This window comes from Nannospalax galili, unplaced genomic scaffold (assembly GCF_000622305.1).
Source record: "Nannospalax galili isolate Female #2095 unplaced genomic scaffold, S.galili_v1.0 scaffold445, whole genome shotgun sequence".
NCBI lineage: Eukaryota > Metazoa > Chordata > Mammalia > Rodentia > Spalacidae > Nannospalax > Nannospalax galili.
The window spans coordinates 960,577-975,819 of record NW_008354184.1 but is presented as its reverse complement, the minus strand read 5'-3'; the positions used below and the strand labels follow the sequence as shown (position 1 = coordinate 975,819).

Here is a 15,243-nt window from a genome sequence, read left to right as displayed (position 1 = left end):
TGGGTAGGGCAACAAAGGCTTGGAATGACCTGAAGGTCAGTGCAGGGAGACATACCAGTCGTGGGGGGAAAGGGAAGATGAATACCGTCCGCAGCAGACTTGTGGTCAGTGGCAGCCCCAAGGACCAATGGCTATCCCACCAAGAAAGTCTTAAGTCTCTTGCAGGGAGTGTCACTGACCGCCTCTCTGGAGAGTCCCTTAGGGTCAGCAGGCGCTGACTGGGGTTGAGTCAGGCAGAGCAGTGCACTGCAGGGTAGATGTTACACTGCAACTGGCCATAACTCTTGGCTTCCTCTTTGATCTTGGCCATTGATAGACAGTCTTGTGCAGGTGTTGAGCAAGAGCATGTCACTTTCTAGCCCAGCCTAACCCACTTCTTAGGAGGTGCTAAGCAGAACTATCTCCCAGTGGTCCCTGTGACCTCCGTAGTGGCCTTTCTTCCATCTGTTCATTATGACCCTTTGCTCCTGCTGCAGGGTCACTCCCAAGCCTGCTTCACTTCTCTGTCTCCTTGAAGATGAGGTGCCACCAATAATTTGGAGCCCAAACTGGAAACCCAGACATGATCTTGGTGTGTGCACACACACTGCCTGTCCCCACATTTCATCAGGGCTGTGATGACTCTCCCACCTTCCTTCACCTCTGTAAGCATCCCTTTCCTTCAATGACATGTCCTAGAGCAATCAATGCCAACCCTGCCCAGATAACTGCCAGCCTGACCTGGTTCCTGTCCAGCTCTATCCTGCAAGTCTGTGAGGAACCTAAGCACAGGTATGTCTGAAGGACTCTCACATCACTGACAGTTTGTCTCTGGGTTCAGCAGGTATGCTGAGCCTGTGTGAATGTGAGTTAGCTCCAAGATGCACCTGGGTTCCCCAACCCCTGACTGCAATGCCCCAGGTTACTGGCACCCAGAAATACTAGTACAGGACTCTCAAGACAATGCAGAGGAAAGGTGAAATACATGGATAGGGCAGCCTGGCCTCTAAGGACCAAAGGGTCCCACCTGCTGACAGGTTCATCTCCTTCCCACCTCAGCTCATTTTCACTGGAGGTCTAGAGGGTTCAGAAAACTGAATAACTTGTCCTAGATAGTAGCCAATAGGTGGCATGCTTGGGGCCCAAGTCCTAGGCTGTGTTCCAAAGGGTCACAAGGCTGTGACACTACTAGAAGCAGTAATCAGATGCTCAAGGATGTTTTAGTCATCTTTCATGTATTTTTAATAATTTTTGCTTCATCTATGAGATAAATCACCTAAATAAATAGATGCTATACAGTCTCTTACCAATATCAGTACAAAAATAAAACCGTGCTCTGCACCCACTGATTCTCCCCAGCACACACTCCCTCAGGGAAGGCCTGTGCCTAGTCCTTCCCAAATACATTCATGTAGTCTGAACAAAGCTCAGAGCTCATCTGTGCAAAGGAAGCAGTCTTGTGCTGAGACCTGGCAGCCAGGTCCAGTCTGCCACTTATAAAGCAAAAGTCCCACCTCAATGACACTGAGGGCCTTTCCTGGGAGTGGGGGTAGGAGGTGGGAGGAATTGGCAATGGGATCACCACCTTACCAGATGATGATCACAGCCCCAAGGGGCTCAGCTGTAGCCCTGCGAATGTCCACACCAAAGGTTGAGGCACATCCTCACCCCAACCCAGAGCAAGGGAAAAGTACCACCCTGCTTCTACATTCAAATGGGTGGGGCCAGGAGAAAGGCAGACAGGTGGCTACCGCTTTTGAAGCCCTCTCCCCACTTGAGTGAGTACTGGCCTTGTAGGGGGCTGTGGGGTGGGAGGGTTGGGAGAGGCCTGCATAGCCACTCAAAGCCTGTAGCTGTTCTCCCTAGGGAGTCAGTTCATGGCAGTCCACAAGCCACATTTGCCCTGAGCTAGGTATCTCAGGGCCACCCATTCCAGGCCACGTATCTCAGAGCTGGTGGACTTCATAAAAGGCCTTATGAGAGAAAAGGTCATGGCCTGCCACTGTGGAGACAAGACAGCTGCCTGGCCTATAGAAAAGCCCCCCTAGGGCCTCAAGTACACAAGCACAGGTCCCATGTGCCCCAAGGGGGTGGAGTGGGGAGCATGGCATCCTCTAGAAACTGCCCCTAACCCCACACTGTGAGCCAAGGCATTCACCTGGAAATCCCTCAGCCACCCACCCTCACTTCCTCTGTTGGGAGCTATGGCCCAGAGGAGCCAACTACAGTTTTCTTCCCTCCCTGGTTCCCACAGCCCATGGGCTAGAGGTGAGTCAGGTCACCCACAGGAGACTGCCCCCAATGGAAGCACAGAGTTGACCCCGAACAGCTGAGGATTAAAGAGGAAGGGGATTAAAGTCTAAGGACTTGAGAATCTTGCTGACAGAACCCCAAGCAGAAACAGATACAAACTCTTTGGTTTGGGAACAGGAGAGGGTATAGAAGGGTGGCCTTACTCTTGCTCACACATTCTGCTAGCTTCCAAAGGACACAGAATTGGGGACAGTGCTGATCCCCAGTCACGCTGGCTTCTAAGATGGCAGAAGGGTGGGAAAGTAATGCTCCCCTGGGCTCCCATCCCTTCTGTCCTTTTCTCCTAACAGGGCTGGGACAGGAAAGGAGCCTCCTCCTCGGGCGGGAAGGTACCAGCCCATAGGACACCTGTGCAAACTAGTAAACTACTCCCCTCTAAGCAGAGGCAGCTCTGGCCCCTCATCGGGGTCATAGGCTTGTGTGTAGCCTGACCAACCACATACCACATTCAACCTCCACAGGGCAGGAGAGGTCAGCCTTGGCTGTGCCATTCAGGTTGGATAAGGAAGGGACACAGAAGACAAGGACTGCCCTGAGAAAGTGGCGGGACACTCCCTCCCTCCCTATCTGCCCACACCCACTGGCACCCACGGGTGCCCAGGTTGGCTGAGGTGGAGGAGAGGGCAAAAAAGAAGTTGGAAGGGCTAAAAGATCACCTGAGTCAGAAAGGACACGAACTCCTGTGAGAGGAAGAAGGGCCCAGGTGTCTCAGAACCTGTGGCTTCACCCATATCTGGCAGGCACGTATTCACTTGCAGCCTGGCCATCTGTTGCCTGGAGACCAGATGCCATCAGGCCCATGCCAGACCCTAGCAGTCTGTTGACAGCTGCAAACAAACGAAGTAGGCAAATCTTGTTTCGTGACCGGTGTGCAAGGTGGCGTGAGGGTGCCGTGACCAGTTCATTTGTGCTGTGAATTGCACTGTGTTCACCTGTCAGTTTCTAAAGGTGTGCAAAGTCCGAGTGGACAGGCAGACATACGGGGCAAGTGTGATCATACACGCAGGTATTGTGTGCACACCAGGATGCCTGGGTGTGCTCACGGGAGATTCCACACAGGCCAGTGATGGGGGGACAGCACTCTCAGAAGGGGCTGGGTAGGCAGCCTCCTCCCTGGGAAGACAGAGAACTTTCTGGAGGGTGGGTTCTATGCCCTTCATCTTGATCTTGCCTGTGGTGGTCAAAGCCTGCCTTGTCCCACCATAAAGCTGAAGTGGAAAGTTCAAAATAAAGATCCAAGCCAAAAACCAGGGGTGGGGTCACCACCACAAGGCTGGGGTAGCTGTCTGAGGCAGGGTCTGGAACTCCTAGACTCTTTGGACTCCTAGAACCAGCCTCTGCAAGATGACAGAGGGATGGATACCAGATAGGATGGTCTGTGCCCACCTGTCCTGGAGATGAAACTGGAATATTAGCCTCCGCACCCTGTCCCAGAGGCATCTGTAAAGGACCCTCACAGATCTAGGGTAGGGTGGTGGGGTCTTCCCCATGCTTCTGCTGTTTTTTTAAATAAAATGTTTACTCTAACCCAGCCCCTCCCATCTCTGGAGTTCCCCACCCCAGCCCCAAAGAACACAGTTTCTAAGAGTGGAAAACTGTCCTTCACAGCTTCCCGCTGCGGTCCCGGAAGAAGCCCTCGGCCGCCTGGGCCTCACGGAAGGTGACGGTGATGGAGTTGGCGGTGATGTCAGTCACAGTCACCTCACTTGAGGGGAGCGCGGGTGTCCAGGGAGGAGGCCCATTGGCCAGGTCTGCTTCTGCTGAAGCCACGGGACAAAGACACGGATGGGACACAGGTTGGCACCAAGAGGATAGAAGCTGGGGAACACGCAGCCCATCCCCCAACATGCTTGAGCCTGAACCCTTGGGAAGAGGGCATCCTAGATGGGCAGGGCTCTTCTAGAGCAGGAGGGGTGGAGGTCAGGCCCAAATTAGTCCTGGCTGTCCCCATGGCTATGTGGCCTGCAGGCCCTCTGGATGAGGGTCAGGGGCCTTTCAAGCTGAAGTCTCAGGGTGACCTTACCCTCCTCCTCAGGGGGCTGCTCCGCGGGCTCCCAGTCGCTGGCGGCCTGCAGGACATCTGGGGCTGGTGGCTCCTGCAGGGAGAGCTCCCGTGGATGGCTGTGACTCTCCAGGTGGGGCCCGCGGGGCGGGAACTTCTTGCGTGAGAGCCGCAGATACTTGTGGGCCTTGTGTGGCTTTCGGAGTGGGAAGGGCAGGGTGGGCACCAAGGGGCCCTTGTCCACCAGCTCAGGTGGCCCTGCCTTGACCACCCCCTTGGGGCTCCCGTTGCCGAGTGGGCATGTCAGGGAGAAGCAGAGCTTCTCCTTGCCCTTGGCTTTGTGGGCACTCCGCAGGTCCATGCTGTATAGCCGCTGCGGGGGCAAGCCAGGGCGCGGCGGGTCAGGCCCCCCACAACTGCAGCACCTCTGCTCACACGGTTGCTCCCCCAGAGTACCTGGCTCATCTGCTCCACCTGCCGCCTCCTCTGTCCATGGCCCAGAGCCCACAGGCCCAGCTCAGCCACTACCCCGTCTGCCACAGCACAGCCTGTCTTCCCAGGACTGAGGGGCAAGCCTGTAGGGGTTACTCCTTTGATACACCAGAGAGCAGGGCTGCAGCTCAGTGGCAGAGGGCTTGCCTAGTGTGTGCAAGGTCCTGGGTTCGACATCTACCATGAAAAGGAATTTCTTAAGTAGACACATTAAGGAGGCATTTACCTTTAGAGAGAGGCATCTTTACCTCAAGTGCCTCAGGAGCTCAAACAGTAGCTCTCTAGGGAGATGGCAGAGCAGAGAACCTTGGCTGGAGTCTGGGGACAATCCAGCCAGCAGGAGCACACAGCACTGGGCAAACCATCACCAGCTTCAGGGGCAGAACCCCCTGATGCTTGCAGACACCCCCAGGCTCTGGGAGCTGCCTTGGGCCTTCTCAGGGGTCTGGGCCTCTATAACAAGGCTCACCCTTGATGAGGCAGAGTGAGACCGCAGATTTTATGTACCCATCAAGACCACAACTCTATAATTTGGGGATATCTTCTTGATTTGGGGTAGTTTGTACAACTCCAAGAAAAATCCTTAGCATCAATCCCAAGGGAGAGCCAATGTAACTCTAGGAGAGAATTCTATCACATGCTACCAGAGGCCAAGAGCTCCTAGGACAGGTAAGCATTAGATGCAGCCCATGAAGTCACATCCCCTCAAATTGGAGGCAGAGATGCCAGCCCTTGTTCCATCCTGCCTGCTGATCATTACACGCCCAGGGTCTAAGTTGTGGGGGTAAAGGGAAGACCGACCCAGGGGACCCCCAAGGCTTTCTTGAACCCAGCTCTCCTCTCTCCCACTGACTTCAGGCTCTTACAGGCCATCTCACGGAAGCTCCTCTGTCCTCTGCTACCTAGCCCAGAGAACAGGAGCTCCAGGTCACAACTGAGCTCTATCCTGTGTGATCTCAGGCAAACTCCAGGTCTCTCTGAACTGCAGGCACTTCATCAAAGTGAGAAACTAGATTATCAGGCAGCCTCCAACAATACTGCCTCCTAGACTTCACTGTGAAGTGTGACTTCTAGGCCAGGGAGACTGTGGCTTCTTCCTTGTTCTTGGATCTCCTACTCAGAAGTTAGTGACCACACTGTGAGGGCACTCAAGCTGCCCTGTGTAAAGGTCCACATGGCAGGACCCATCAACCCCCTCAGCATCACTTCACCAGAGCATGAGGCGCCACTAGGCAGCCAACCTCCCCAGCAAGGCCATCAGATGACTCCAGCCCCAAAACATCCTGACCAGAACTAGAACCACTCCATGACCAGCTAAGGCAGTTCCACCTTCCTCAACCACAGAAGCCATGGGATACAATATGCTCCCTGTCTTAAGTTGCTGTGTTGGGGTAATTTGTTACACAGCAATAGACGACTGATACATCTACCCTATAGGTTTGGTGTACAGAGGACATGTGTCCATTTGTGAAGTGTGCTGGGTACAGAGCCCAGCAGGCACCTGTCTAGCAGAGGCCACTTTCTTTCTTAGGAACCAGTTCCTAATAAACTCTATGGATTGCACTGCACCTAAGGGCAAGCCATTCTGTTTGCTAAGAGCCTCAGGTGACCCAGCACCAGGAGTGGTCACTCATATGGACCAAGGATTATCAAATGCCTAGGTGGGCCTTAGGAGACCAACATCATGGACTCCCATCAGCCCTCACATGTGTGAAACTCCACTCAGACCTGTCCAGGATCACAGAACACCAACTGCTTCTCATGCCAGGACTTAAGGTATACTGAAAAGACTTTTGTGAGGCAGGCAAAAGAGGGTGCACAGGCATCCTCCCACCCACAGAGAACACGGTTCTGGGAGACTGCTGTTCCAAGGCTCCATTCCAGAATGCTAGTTCCAGGCTCCAGTTCTTGGATTCTGCAACCCAGCCTGCCAGGTTTCCTGAACACTAATTTATGCTGCTAAGATCCTCAGTATTACTATTTTGGGCTTGGAGATTTGGGATGTCCAACAAGGGTTATGCACAACATCCCAGGCTCTCAAAGATCCTAGGATTATACTGGTTATGTGTCCACCCTTGGCCCCCCAGAGTCACCCACCCAGGCCATCTTCCCTGGGCTCCAGCTCCACATGTGGCCTTTCCCCAACTCCTTCCATTGAAACATACCCAGAGTATCCCACTCTGCAGTGCTCTGAGAGGTGCTGGGGAAGGCAAGTGGATGGGCTCCAGGGCCAGTGCATGGACAGGCTGGGGCAGGGGCAAGGGCAGGGGTGGGGCAGGGGCAGGGTGAGGAAGGACAAGGGAGAAGGCTCAGAGGTATGGTTACCTGCAGCACAAGCCGCCTGGGCTTCGGACCTCTCTTCCTATACCCTGATGCTCGATCTCTCTCCTCCCTGGGAGTGCGAGGCAGGTGGCAGAAGAAAAAGAAACACTGGTGACATCTATGGGGAAGCAAGGTGTCTGCTTCACCCCATCTTGTGTCCAGGCTGAGGACACCATCACAAGTCATCCCAAACTCCTCCCCACTGCTCTGTGAGAACCGTAACAGTGAGGTCGATGCTCAACCTCCAGGGCTTGACTTCTGACATGATCAGCAGGAAGGACACTGGTCACTGAAAACATGTGCGCCCTTACCAGGGCCACATAGGGCTCCACTGTTCATGCTGCTGGGGACTCCCAAGAATGCATCTTTAGTTTCTGCTCTTAGCAAATGGTACTGAAACCTGCCAACCCAGTTTGCATTGAGTAACCTAGGGTGCTGAGGATGGCAAGTCCCTTGATGAGGGGAACTTGGCCCAGGTGTCCCATCTGGGACCAGTAGGGACCTGCAGAGAAAGGACCCTGCCTCATTTGCACTCGTGCTGAGTGGGAGGGCACAATGAGCTGTATCAGCACCTGGAAGACACCAGGTTCTGCTGGGTGACCTCGCCACACAGCACCTGCCTGAGGATGCTCACAAATCCACCCTCAATCCACATGACACAACACAGCTAGAGATCCCACTGGCAGTGCAGAGGTGGGAAGCTGGGTCCTCTCTTGGTCTCTGTCTCAGTCCAGATGATACACACCCTTCCAGCAGTCCCCTCACAGGAATCCTGTGAGCAGCAGAAAGAAGGTGGGGCAGGAGCTCACCCATTCGCCCTTAGTGCTAGGTGATCTTAGGCCAGTCTCCCCACCTGGATTCGGGGTGGAGGTGGGGTTTGGCAACGGTGATTGTCACACCCTGCCAGGCAATGGTCTTCTGATGCAAGGAAAGGATGCCTAGGCCTAACTCTTCCTGCTGTGTTTTTTTCTACAATCTAAGACAGTCTACACACATGGGCATGGTAGTAATGGCTATAATCCCAGCACTTGGGAGGCAGAGGTAGAAAGAGTGCCATGACTTGGAGGCCAGACTGGTCTACATAGTGAGGTCCAGGCCAGTCAGGACTACATAGTGAGACCCTGCCTCAAAAAGCCAAGACAGCAGCTGGGCATGGTGGTGCACGCCTTTAATCCCAGCACTCAGATATCTGTGAGTTCAAGGCCAGTCTGGTCTACATAGTGAGTTCCAGGATAGCTGGGGCTACAGGGAGACCCTGTCTCAAAAAGACCAAAAAAAAAAAAGAGAAAGCAAGACAGGTTGGAGAGATGACTCAACAATTAAGAGCACTTGCTCTTACAAAGGGCCAGGATTTGATTCCCAGCACACACATGGCAACTAACAACCATCTTTTGGCTCCGGTTTCAGGTGATCCGATGTCCTCTTCTGGCCTCCACAGGCATAGCATGTATATGGTGTACTTACATACATGCAGGCATAACACTCATACACATAAAAGTAAATAAAATAAAAAATTTTAAAAGCCAAGATAGTCCACAGGACTCTCCCAGTGGGTGGCACAGCCTTTCACACTAAAGTTCCACCAAGATCTTAAGGATCAGAAACCAAGGGACAAGGATGCCCCCTTGTCCTGAGTGAAGAGCGATGAGGTCACTTAAAGCACAGTGCAGTGATGAGGGTGATGGTGTGCAGCAAGCCCTTGCTGTGCCAGTTCCTGGTCGTAAGGCTCCTGGACAAGCCCCTTAACCACCCATACTGGCCTCAGTTTCTCACCTGTCCAGTGACACCCTCGTATCTGTCTCGGGAGGTTACCATAAGGGGCCGAGTGAGAAGAGTTATAGAAGCGGGATCTAAGTCAGCACTCAGGAGAAAGAGGTAGGTGGATCAGCCACAAGCTTAAGGCCAGCCTGGTTTACATAATGAGTTCTAGGTCAGCCAGGGCTACATACTGAGACCCCATCTAAAAAACAAAAATTAAAAAAAAGTGGGGTGTATGTGGTGTGTGCCCACAAGATGGCGAGCTGGTAAAGGTGATTGCTGCCAAGCCTGACAACCTGAGTTTGATCCCTGGGACCCACATGGTAGGAAAGAAAGGACTCATGCAAGTTGTCCTCTGACTTCCACACTCACACATGTACATGCGTGCACACGCATGCACACACACACACAATTAAAAAACAAAACAGTTGTGAAACATGTTCCAGCGGTCATACTGTGGTTGAGGGTTGGGGTAGTGAAGCCCTTGTGAGGTATGATCATATTCAACCCCCAACAAGGTGCTTCAAGGGGCAGAGGCCCAGCTAGAAGCCTTCTTCCACATCCCTAGCCTTGCCTAACCTCATCAACTTCCTTCTCTGGAAAGGGTGTCAACAATGCTGCCACCCACATGTGGGACATCGGTGTCAGTACATCCCTCACATCCCTCACCAGAACTGAAGCTTCTGTTTGGGGTCAGGAAGCCACAACAGAGACAGAGAGGGCAGAGGCTGGCCTCTGGGGAGAAGCCAACAGAACACAGGAATGGGTCCTGGGTGCCCACCACCTTCCCTGCTATAAGCTAGACATCCCTACTAGACACCCCCAACCCACCCTATCCTAAAAGACCCCTGCCCAGGGCCAAGCTAGCAACATGTGATCAAGATGTGCTATAGCCTGCCTAAAGCTAGAACCAGAGCAGCCACAGCCCTTACTTCTCCTTGTAGGCCATGACAAGGCGAGGGTCCAGGATGTGTTCCTCCGGCTCCCACGTGCTGTATCTGGAGAAAGAACAAAAGGTCAGAGCTGCCCAGCCACCACTGCTGTCAGAGGCCACAGCTGCACTCTTAGACATCCCATCACCAAGACCTTTGGCCTATGAGAGGTGGCAGGCCTATCTCCTGGGCTCTGCATGACATCAGAGCTCCCCTCCCTCCTGCCACACTATAATCAGACAGGCTCCTGCTTCTGATTAGATCCCACATCCAGCTAAGGCCCAAGGGTGCCTGGAAGACAGCAGCTCTGTAAGCACAGGGTACCCATCCCAGAGTATAGCAGGGGCTCTGGGGTTGCTGGTTCAAATCCCAGCTCTGACTCTAGCTGACCATGCAACCTTGAGCCATGTACTCGTTAGATCTGTGCATTAGTGCCTCTCTCTGTGAAGGACTCAGGTGCTGACATAACATATCACCTCAGTGGCCACAGTGGTGTTTGGCAGGAGGAGGGTTCTGTTAAGTGCTTCTGCTGGTTGAGTTATGCTGCTCAGCCCCAGCCCCAGCAAGGCCAGTGCATCTCTGCCTCTAAACAAGGCCTGCAGTTCCCTCGCTGGAGCCCACAATAGATATCTGATAAACATCTAGTGACAAGTGCTGCAGTATTCCTGAGAGGTACACAGCAGTTCCAGTCACCTACAGTTTTGTGGAGCAGCCTGGCTCCACCTGTACCCCCTCACTCAGATCTGCCTCCTTTAAAGCAGTTCACTTTTTTTTTTTAATTGGAGGATATGCTTTAGTTTTGTGTTTTCTCTAAATTTTTTTGATTATATATATAATTTGTTTTGTTTTGTTTTTGAAGCAGGGTCTCCCTATAGCCCCAGCTGTCCTGGAACTCACTATGTAGACCAGGCTGGCCTCAAACTCACAAAGATCTGCCTGCCTCTGCCTCCCATGTCCTGGGATTAAAGGCATGCACCACCACACCAGGCCTTATTTTATGTGTATATTTTGCCTCCGTGTAAATGCACTATGTGCATGCAATGCCTTCAGAGGCCACAAGAGGGCAACAGATCCCTTGGAACTGGAGTTACAGACGGTTGTTAGCTGCCATGTGAGGCTGGGAATCAACTCCAGGTCCTCTGCAAGAGCAGTCAGTGCTCTTAAGTATAACTTCATTTTAAAAGCAAACTTTGAAGCCAGGCATGGTGGCACATACCTTTAATGCCAGCACTTGGGAGGCAGAGGCAGGCAGATCTCTGTGAGTTCAAGACCAGCCTGGTCCACATAATGAGTTTCAGGTCAGTTGGGGCTACAGGGAGACCCTGTCTCAAAAAGACCAATCTGGGGCTGGAGAGATGGCACAGCGGTTAAGAACACTGAATGTTCTTGCAGAAGACCTGGGCTTGAATCTCAACACCCACATGGCAGCTAACAACTGTCCGTAACTCCAGTTCCAGGGGATCCGACAGCCTCTTCTGTCCTCCACAGGCATTGCATGACACAGGTGCACTTACCTACATGCAGGTGATACATGCATACACATAAAAATAATAAATATTAAAAAAAAAGACCAATCTACCAATCAACCAACCAACCAACCAATCAATCAATAAACAAATAAATGCAAGCAAACTCTGGATGAGGATGGAGCTCAGTGATGGGGAGCTTGCCTAGCATGTGCAAAACCCTGGGTTCAATCTCCAGCATAGCCAGAAAAACAAAACAAAAAACCACAAGGACTAAAAAAAGCTCTAGCCAGGGGCTGGAGAGATGGCTCCATGGTTAAAAGCACTGACTGCTCCTGCACAGGACCCAGATTTGGTTCTTAGCACTCACATGGTAGCTTAAACTGCCTGTAACTCCAGTTCACAGGATCTGATGCTCTCTTCTAGCCTCCTTGGGCTCCTGTATGCATGTATTGCACAAAAATTCACACAAGCAAACAGACACAAAAATAAGTAAATCTTCAAAAAAAAATTTTTTTAATATAAGCTGGGTGTGGTAGCACATGCTTTTAATCCCAGCACTTGGGAGGCAGAGGCAGGAGGATCTCTGTGAGTTCGAGGCCAGCCTGGTCTACATAGTGAATTTCAGGCCAGCTGGGGTTACAGGAAGACCCTGTCTCAAAAAGACCAACAACAACAAAAAAAATGTTTTTTTAAATATCTATATATGTATGAACCTAGCTATGCCATGTCTGGACATACACCCAAAAGAGACACTGAAACTCCATATACCCAAAAGAGACACTGCTCTATTCACAACAGCTAAGACATTCAATTTGGGCTGGAGAGATGGCTTAGCGGTTAAGAGCACTGGCTGCTCGTATAGAGGACCAAGGTTTGATTCCCAGCACCCACATAGCAGCTAACAACCATCTATAACTCCAGTTCCAGGGGAATTCAATACCTTCTTCTGACTTCCACAGGTACTGCATGACACAGGAGCACCTACACACATGCAAGCAATATACTCACACATAAAATTTAAAAGATAAAAAAAAAAGCGATCGCTGGGTCAAAAAGGCCAAAAAAAATGCAATCAACCTTAATGTCCATTAACTGATTAACAAATAATAACAGTGTGTGTGTGTGTGTATATATATATATTACATATATATACACACACACATACACACACACACACACACACACACACACACTATGGAATGTTACACAGCTGTAAAGAAAAATGGAATTATGAAATACATAGGAAAATTGATGGAACTGGAAAATATACCGATAACCAGGACCAGAAAGACAAAAGTCACATGTTCTCTAATCTGTAGAGCTTAGCTTTGAATTTTTAGATTTCTGTGTTTAATTTGGAGTGTCGTAGAGGTCAGGAAGCTAGAAAGGGCCCATGAGAGGGAGGAGAGGAAGAGGCCCTTAAGGGGGAGGGGACAGTAGAATATGTGATATCAGAGAAGAAAAGGGGGCACTGGAGGGAAAGATTTAAGTGGGGATGAGGGAGAGTTAATGGAAACTAAGGATGTATGAAAAGCTTCATGGAAAAATCCACCACTCTGTAAGCTATTTAAAATATACAGAAGCCAGAGTCAGGGCTGAAGAGATGGATCATTAGTTAAGAGCACTGGCTGCTCTGGCAGAGGATCTGGGTTTGATTCCCAGCACCCACATGGTAGCTAACAACCATCCATTAACTCCAGATTCAGGGGAATCCAATGCCCTTTTCTGACCTCTGGGGCTACTGCATGACACAGGTGTACTTACACACACATAGACAATACACTCATACACAAAAACTAAATAATACATATATACATACATACATACATACATATATACATACATATGGGGGGGTAGAGTGATGACTCAGTGATCAAGATCATATACTGCTCCTGCAGAGGACCTGAGTTCAGAGCTGGGTGGCTCACAACCATCTATAACTCTACAGGGGATCCAATTACCTCTTCTGACTCTCATGGGCTCTTTGCATTCATGTGCACATATCCACAAACACACATAATTTAAAATTACACACACACACACACACACACACACACAAAATACATATTTGGGGCAGGGGTTGAGATAGGGTCTCACTATGTAGCCCTGACTGGCCTCAATCTCACAGGGATCTGCCTGCCTCTGCCTCCAGTGCTGGGATTAAAGGGCATGTGCTACCACATTCAGCTAATAATACATATTTTAAGGAGACTGAGGGTTGGTGAGATGACTCATGAGTAAAGGGGTTTGTTGCCAAGCCTAGTAACTTGAGTTTAATCCTCAGGACTCACGTAGTGGAAGGAGAGAACAGACTCTGGTAAGTTTTCCCCTGGCCTGCACCTTGACATGTGTGAACCCTCACATGTATGCACACACAATAAGTATAATTTTTTTTAAATAGTAAGATTTTGAATGGAGGTACCCTGCATGAGTGGATAACATTACTACCAGAAGCCATGGGTTAGTAATGTAAAATCTCAATGCCAGACATGAGATACTTTCCTGAGTTGCTGGTCAGGGAGGCCCCAGAAGTCCCCAAAACAAAACAAGCTATTGTCATTGCTCTTGATTGACCACCAGACCTTGGTGGTGAGATCCTACTGCTAAAGATTCCACATACTTTAGCTGTAGGACATAGAGAAATCAAGCTCAAACTGACCTGGAAATTTCCTCCCTGCTGGCTAGCTTTCACAGTGCTGGAAGGTGCTATGCAGGCCGCTGGGAGTCCTACTCAGCCCTGGACCCTGAAGGCTACAATATTGACCTGCCAGGCAAGATGTACCACTGATGAAATAGAGGCATAAATGTTATGGAGGTAACCAACTACTTTCTGAATGGATGAGGCTCACGCCACAGGAGGAAACATCACTTGTAAGCATGGTTAAAAGTCCATCGGGGCAGATCATAGATCCTAGGGGGGAACTAGTACTGTTGTTTTGTTAAATGGACATGTTATCAAACTACCTTCTAAATATTTATGTTCATACCCCATAGATTAGTGTTGTTCTCAACAGAGAATCTTCTTTTTCAAATTTTATTATTCTGTCTATGACTGTTTTGACTGCATGTATTTAAGTGTACCTGTGTGTGCAGTGCCCTCAAGAGATCAGAAAAGGGTGTCAAATCCCCTGGAATCAAGAGTTACAGCTGTAGTGTGGGTGCTGGGAACTGAACCTGGGTCCTCTGCAAGAGTAGCCAGTGCTTTTTAACCTCTGGCCCCTAGACAAGCTTTTTTTTTTTTTTTGCAGTAAGCAATGGTTAATGCAGATACTCCTAACTGGTCAAAATGCTGAGAATAAGTGACTGTGTCTCAGCCCTAACGGGGACACTGATCTCACTCCCCACCCCTAAGGCTCAAGGAACATCACAGAGGAGAAGGTAGAAAGAATGTAAGAGCCAGAGGATGGGGAGGAGTGCAGTTAAATGCTGTTTTCTGGACATAAGGCTGCTCACTCATGAACTCACAGCAGCTATGCTAACCTGTCCAAGATGGAGCCTGTTGACATTCTAGCATTGATGGGGGAGAAGCACCAAGTCCCCACCCCTAGCTGAGGAGCTATTGGCAGTTAATGGCTGCTGAGGGGTGGTGTCATGTTTTGGTCAGGAGCATAACCACAGGTAAGTTGCACATAATACAGTAAATAACCCCACCCTTATGTACATGCAAATTACCCTAATTAATGTATGTAAAAAATATATAATATATATAAAATATGTATTAAAAAAGCAACAACATGGGGGCTGGAGATGGCTCATCAGTTAAGAGCACTTGCTATGCTTGCAGAGGACCTGGGTTGGGTTCCCAACACCTACACTAGGGAACTTACAACCACACACAACTCCAGTTCCAGAGGATCTGACACCCACTTCTGGCCTCCAAGGGTATCTGCACCCACGTGGTACATATACAAACAAGCTCAATAAAAATAAATTAAAAAAAAAAAAAAACCTATGAAAATAGGAGGGGGACACACTG

The 15,243-nt window shown here is 50.3% G+C and overlaps 1 protein-coding gene across 6 annotated transcripts in view; it reads right to left on the bottom strand.

The window, feature by feature from the left end:
- Nucleotides 1–1,202: 1,202 nt before the first annotated feature.
- The window catches only part of Cbx7 (chromobox 7), a 21,064-nt gene continuing 7,023 nt past the window's right edge, over nt 1,203–15,243 (bottom strand). The window contains exons 3-6 of one of the 6 annotated variants that reach the window (XM_017802755.2): nt 9,799–9,864; nt 7,112–7,226; nt 4,316–4,667; nt 1,203–4,049 (exon numbers count right to left, since the gene is read on the bottom strand). In XM_017802755.2, the coding sequence (XP_017658244.1) occupies nt 3,895–4,049; nt 4,316–4,667; nt 7,112–7,226; nt 9,799–9,864 (688 nt within the window). In that variant the 3' untranslated portion in view covers nt 1,203–3,894. Of the gene's footprint in view, nt 4,053–4,315; nt 4,668–7,111; nt 7,227–9,798; nt 9,865–15,243 lie in introns of all 6 variants that reach the window. The other 5 variants (XM_017802754.2, XM_017802756.2, XM_029555101.1 and 2 more) reach the window with 5 other exon arrangements.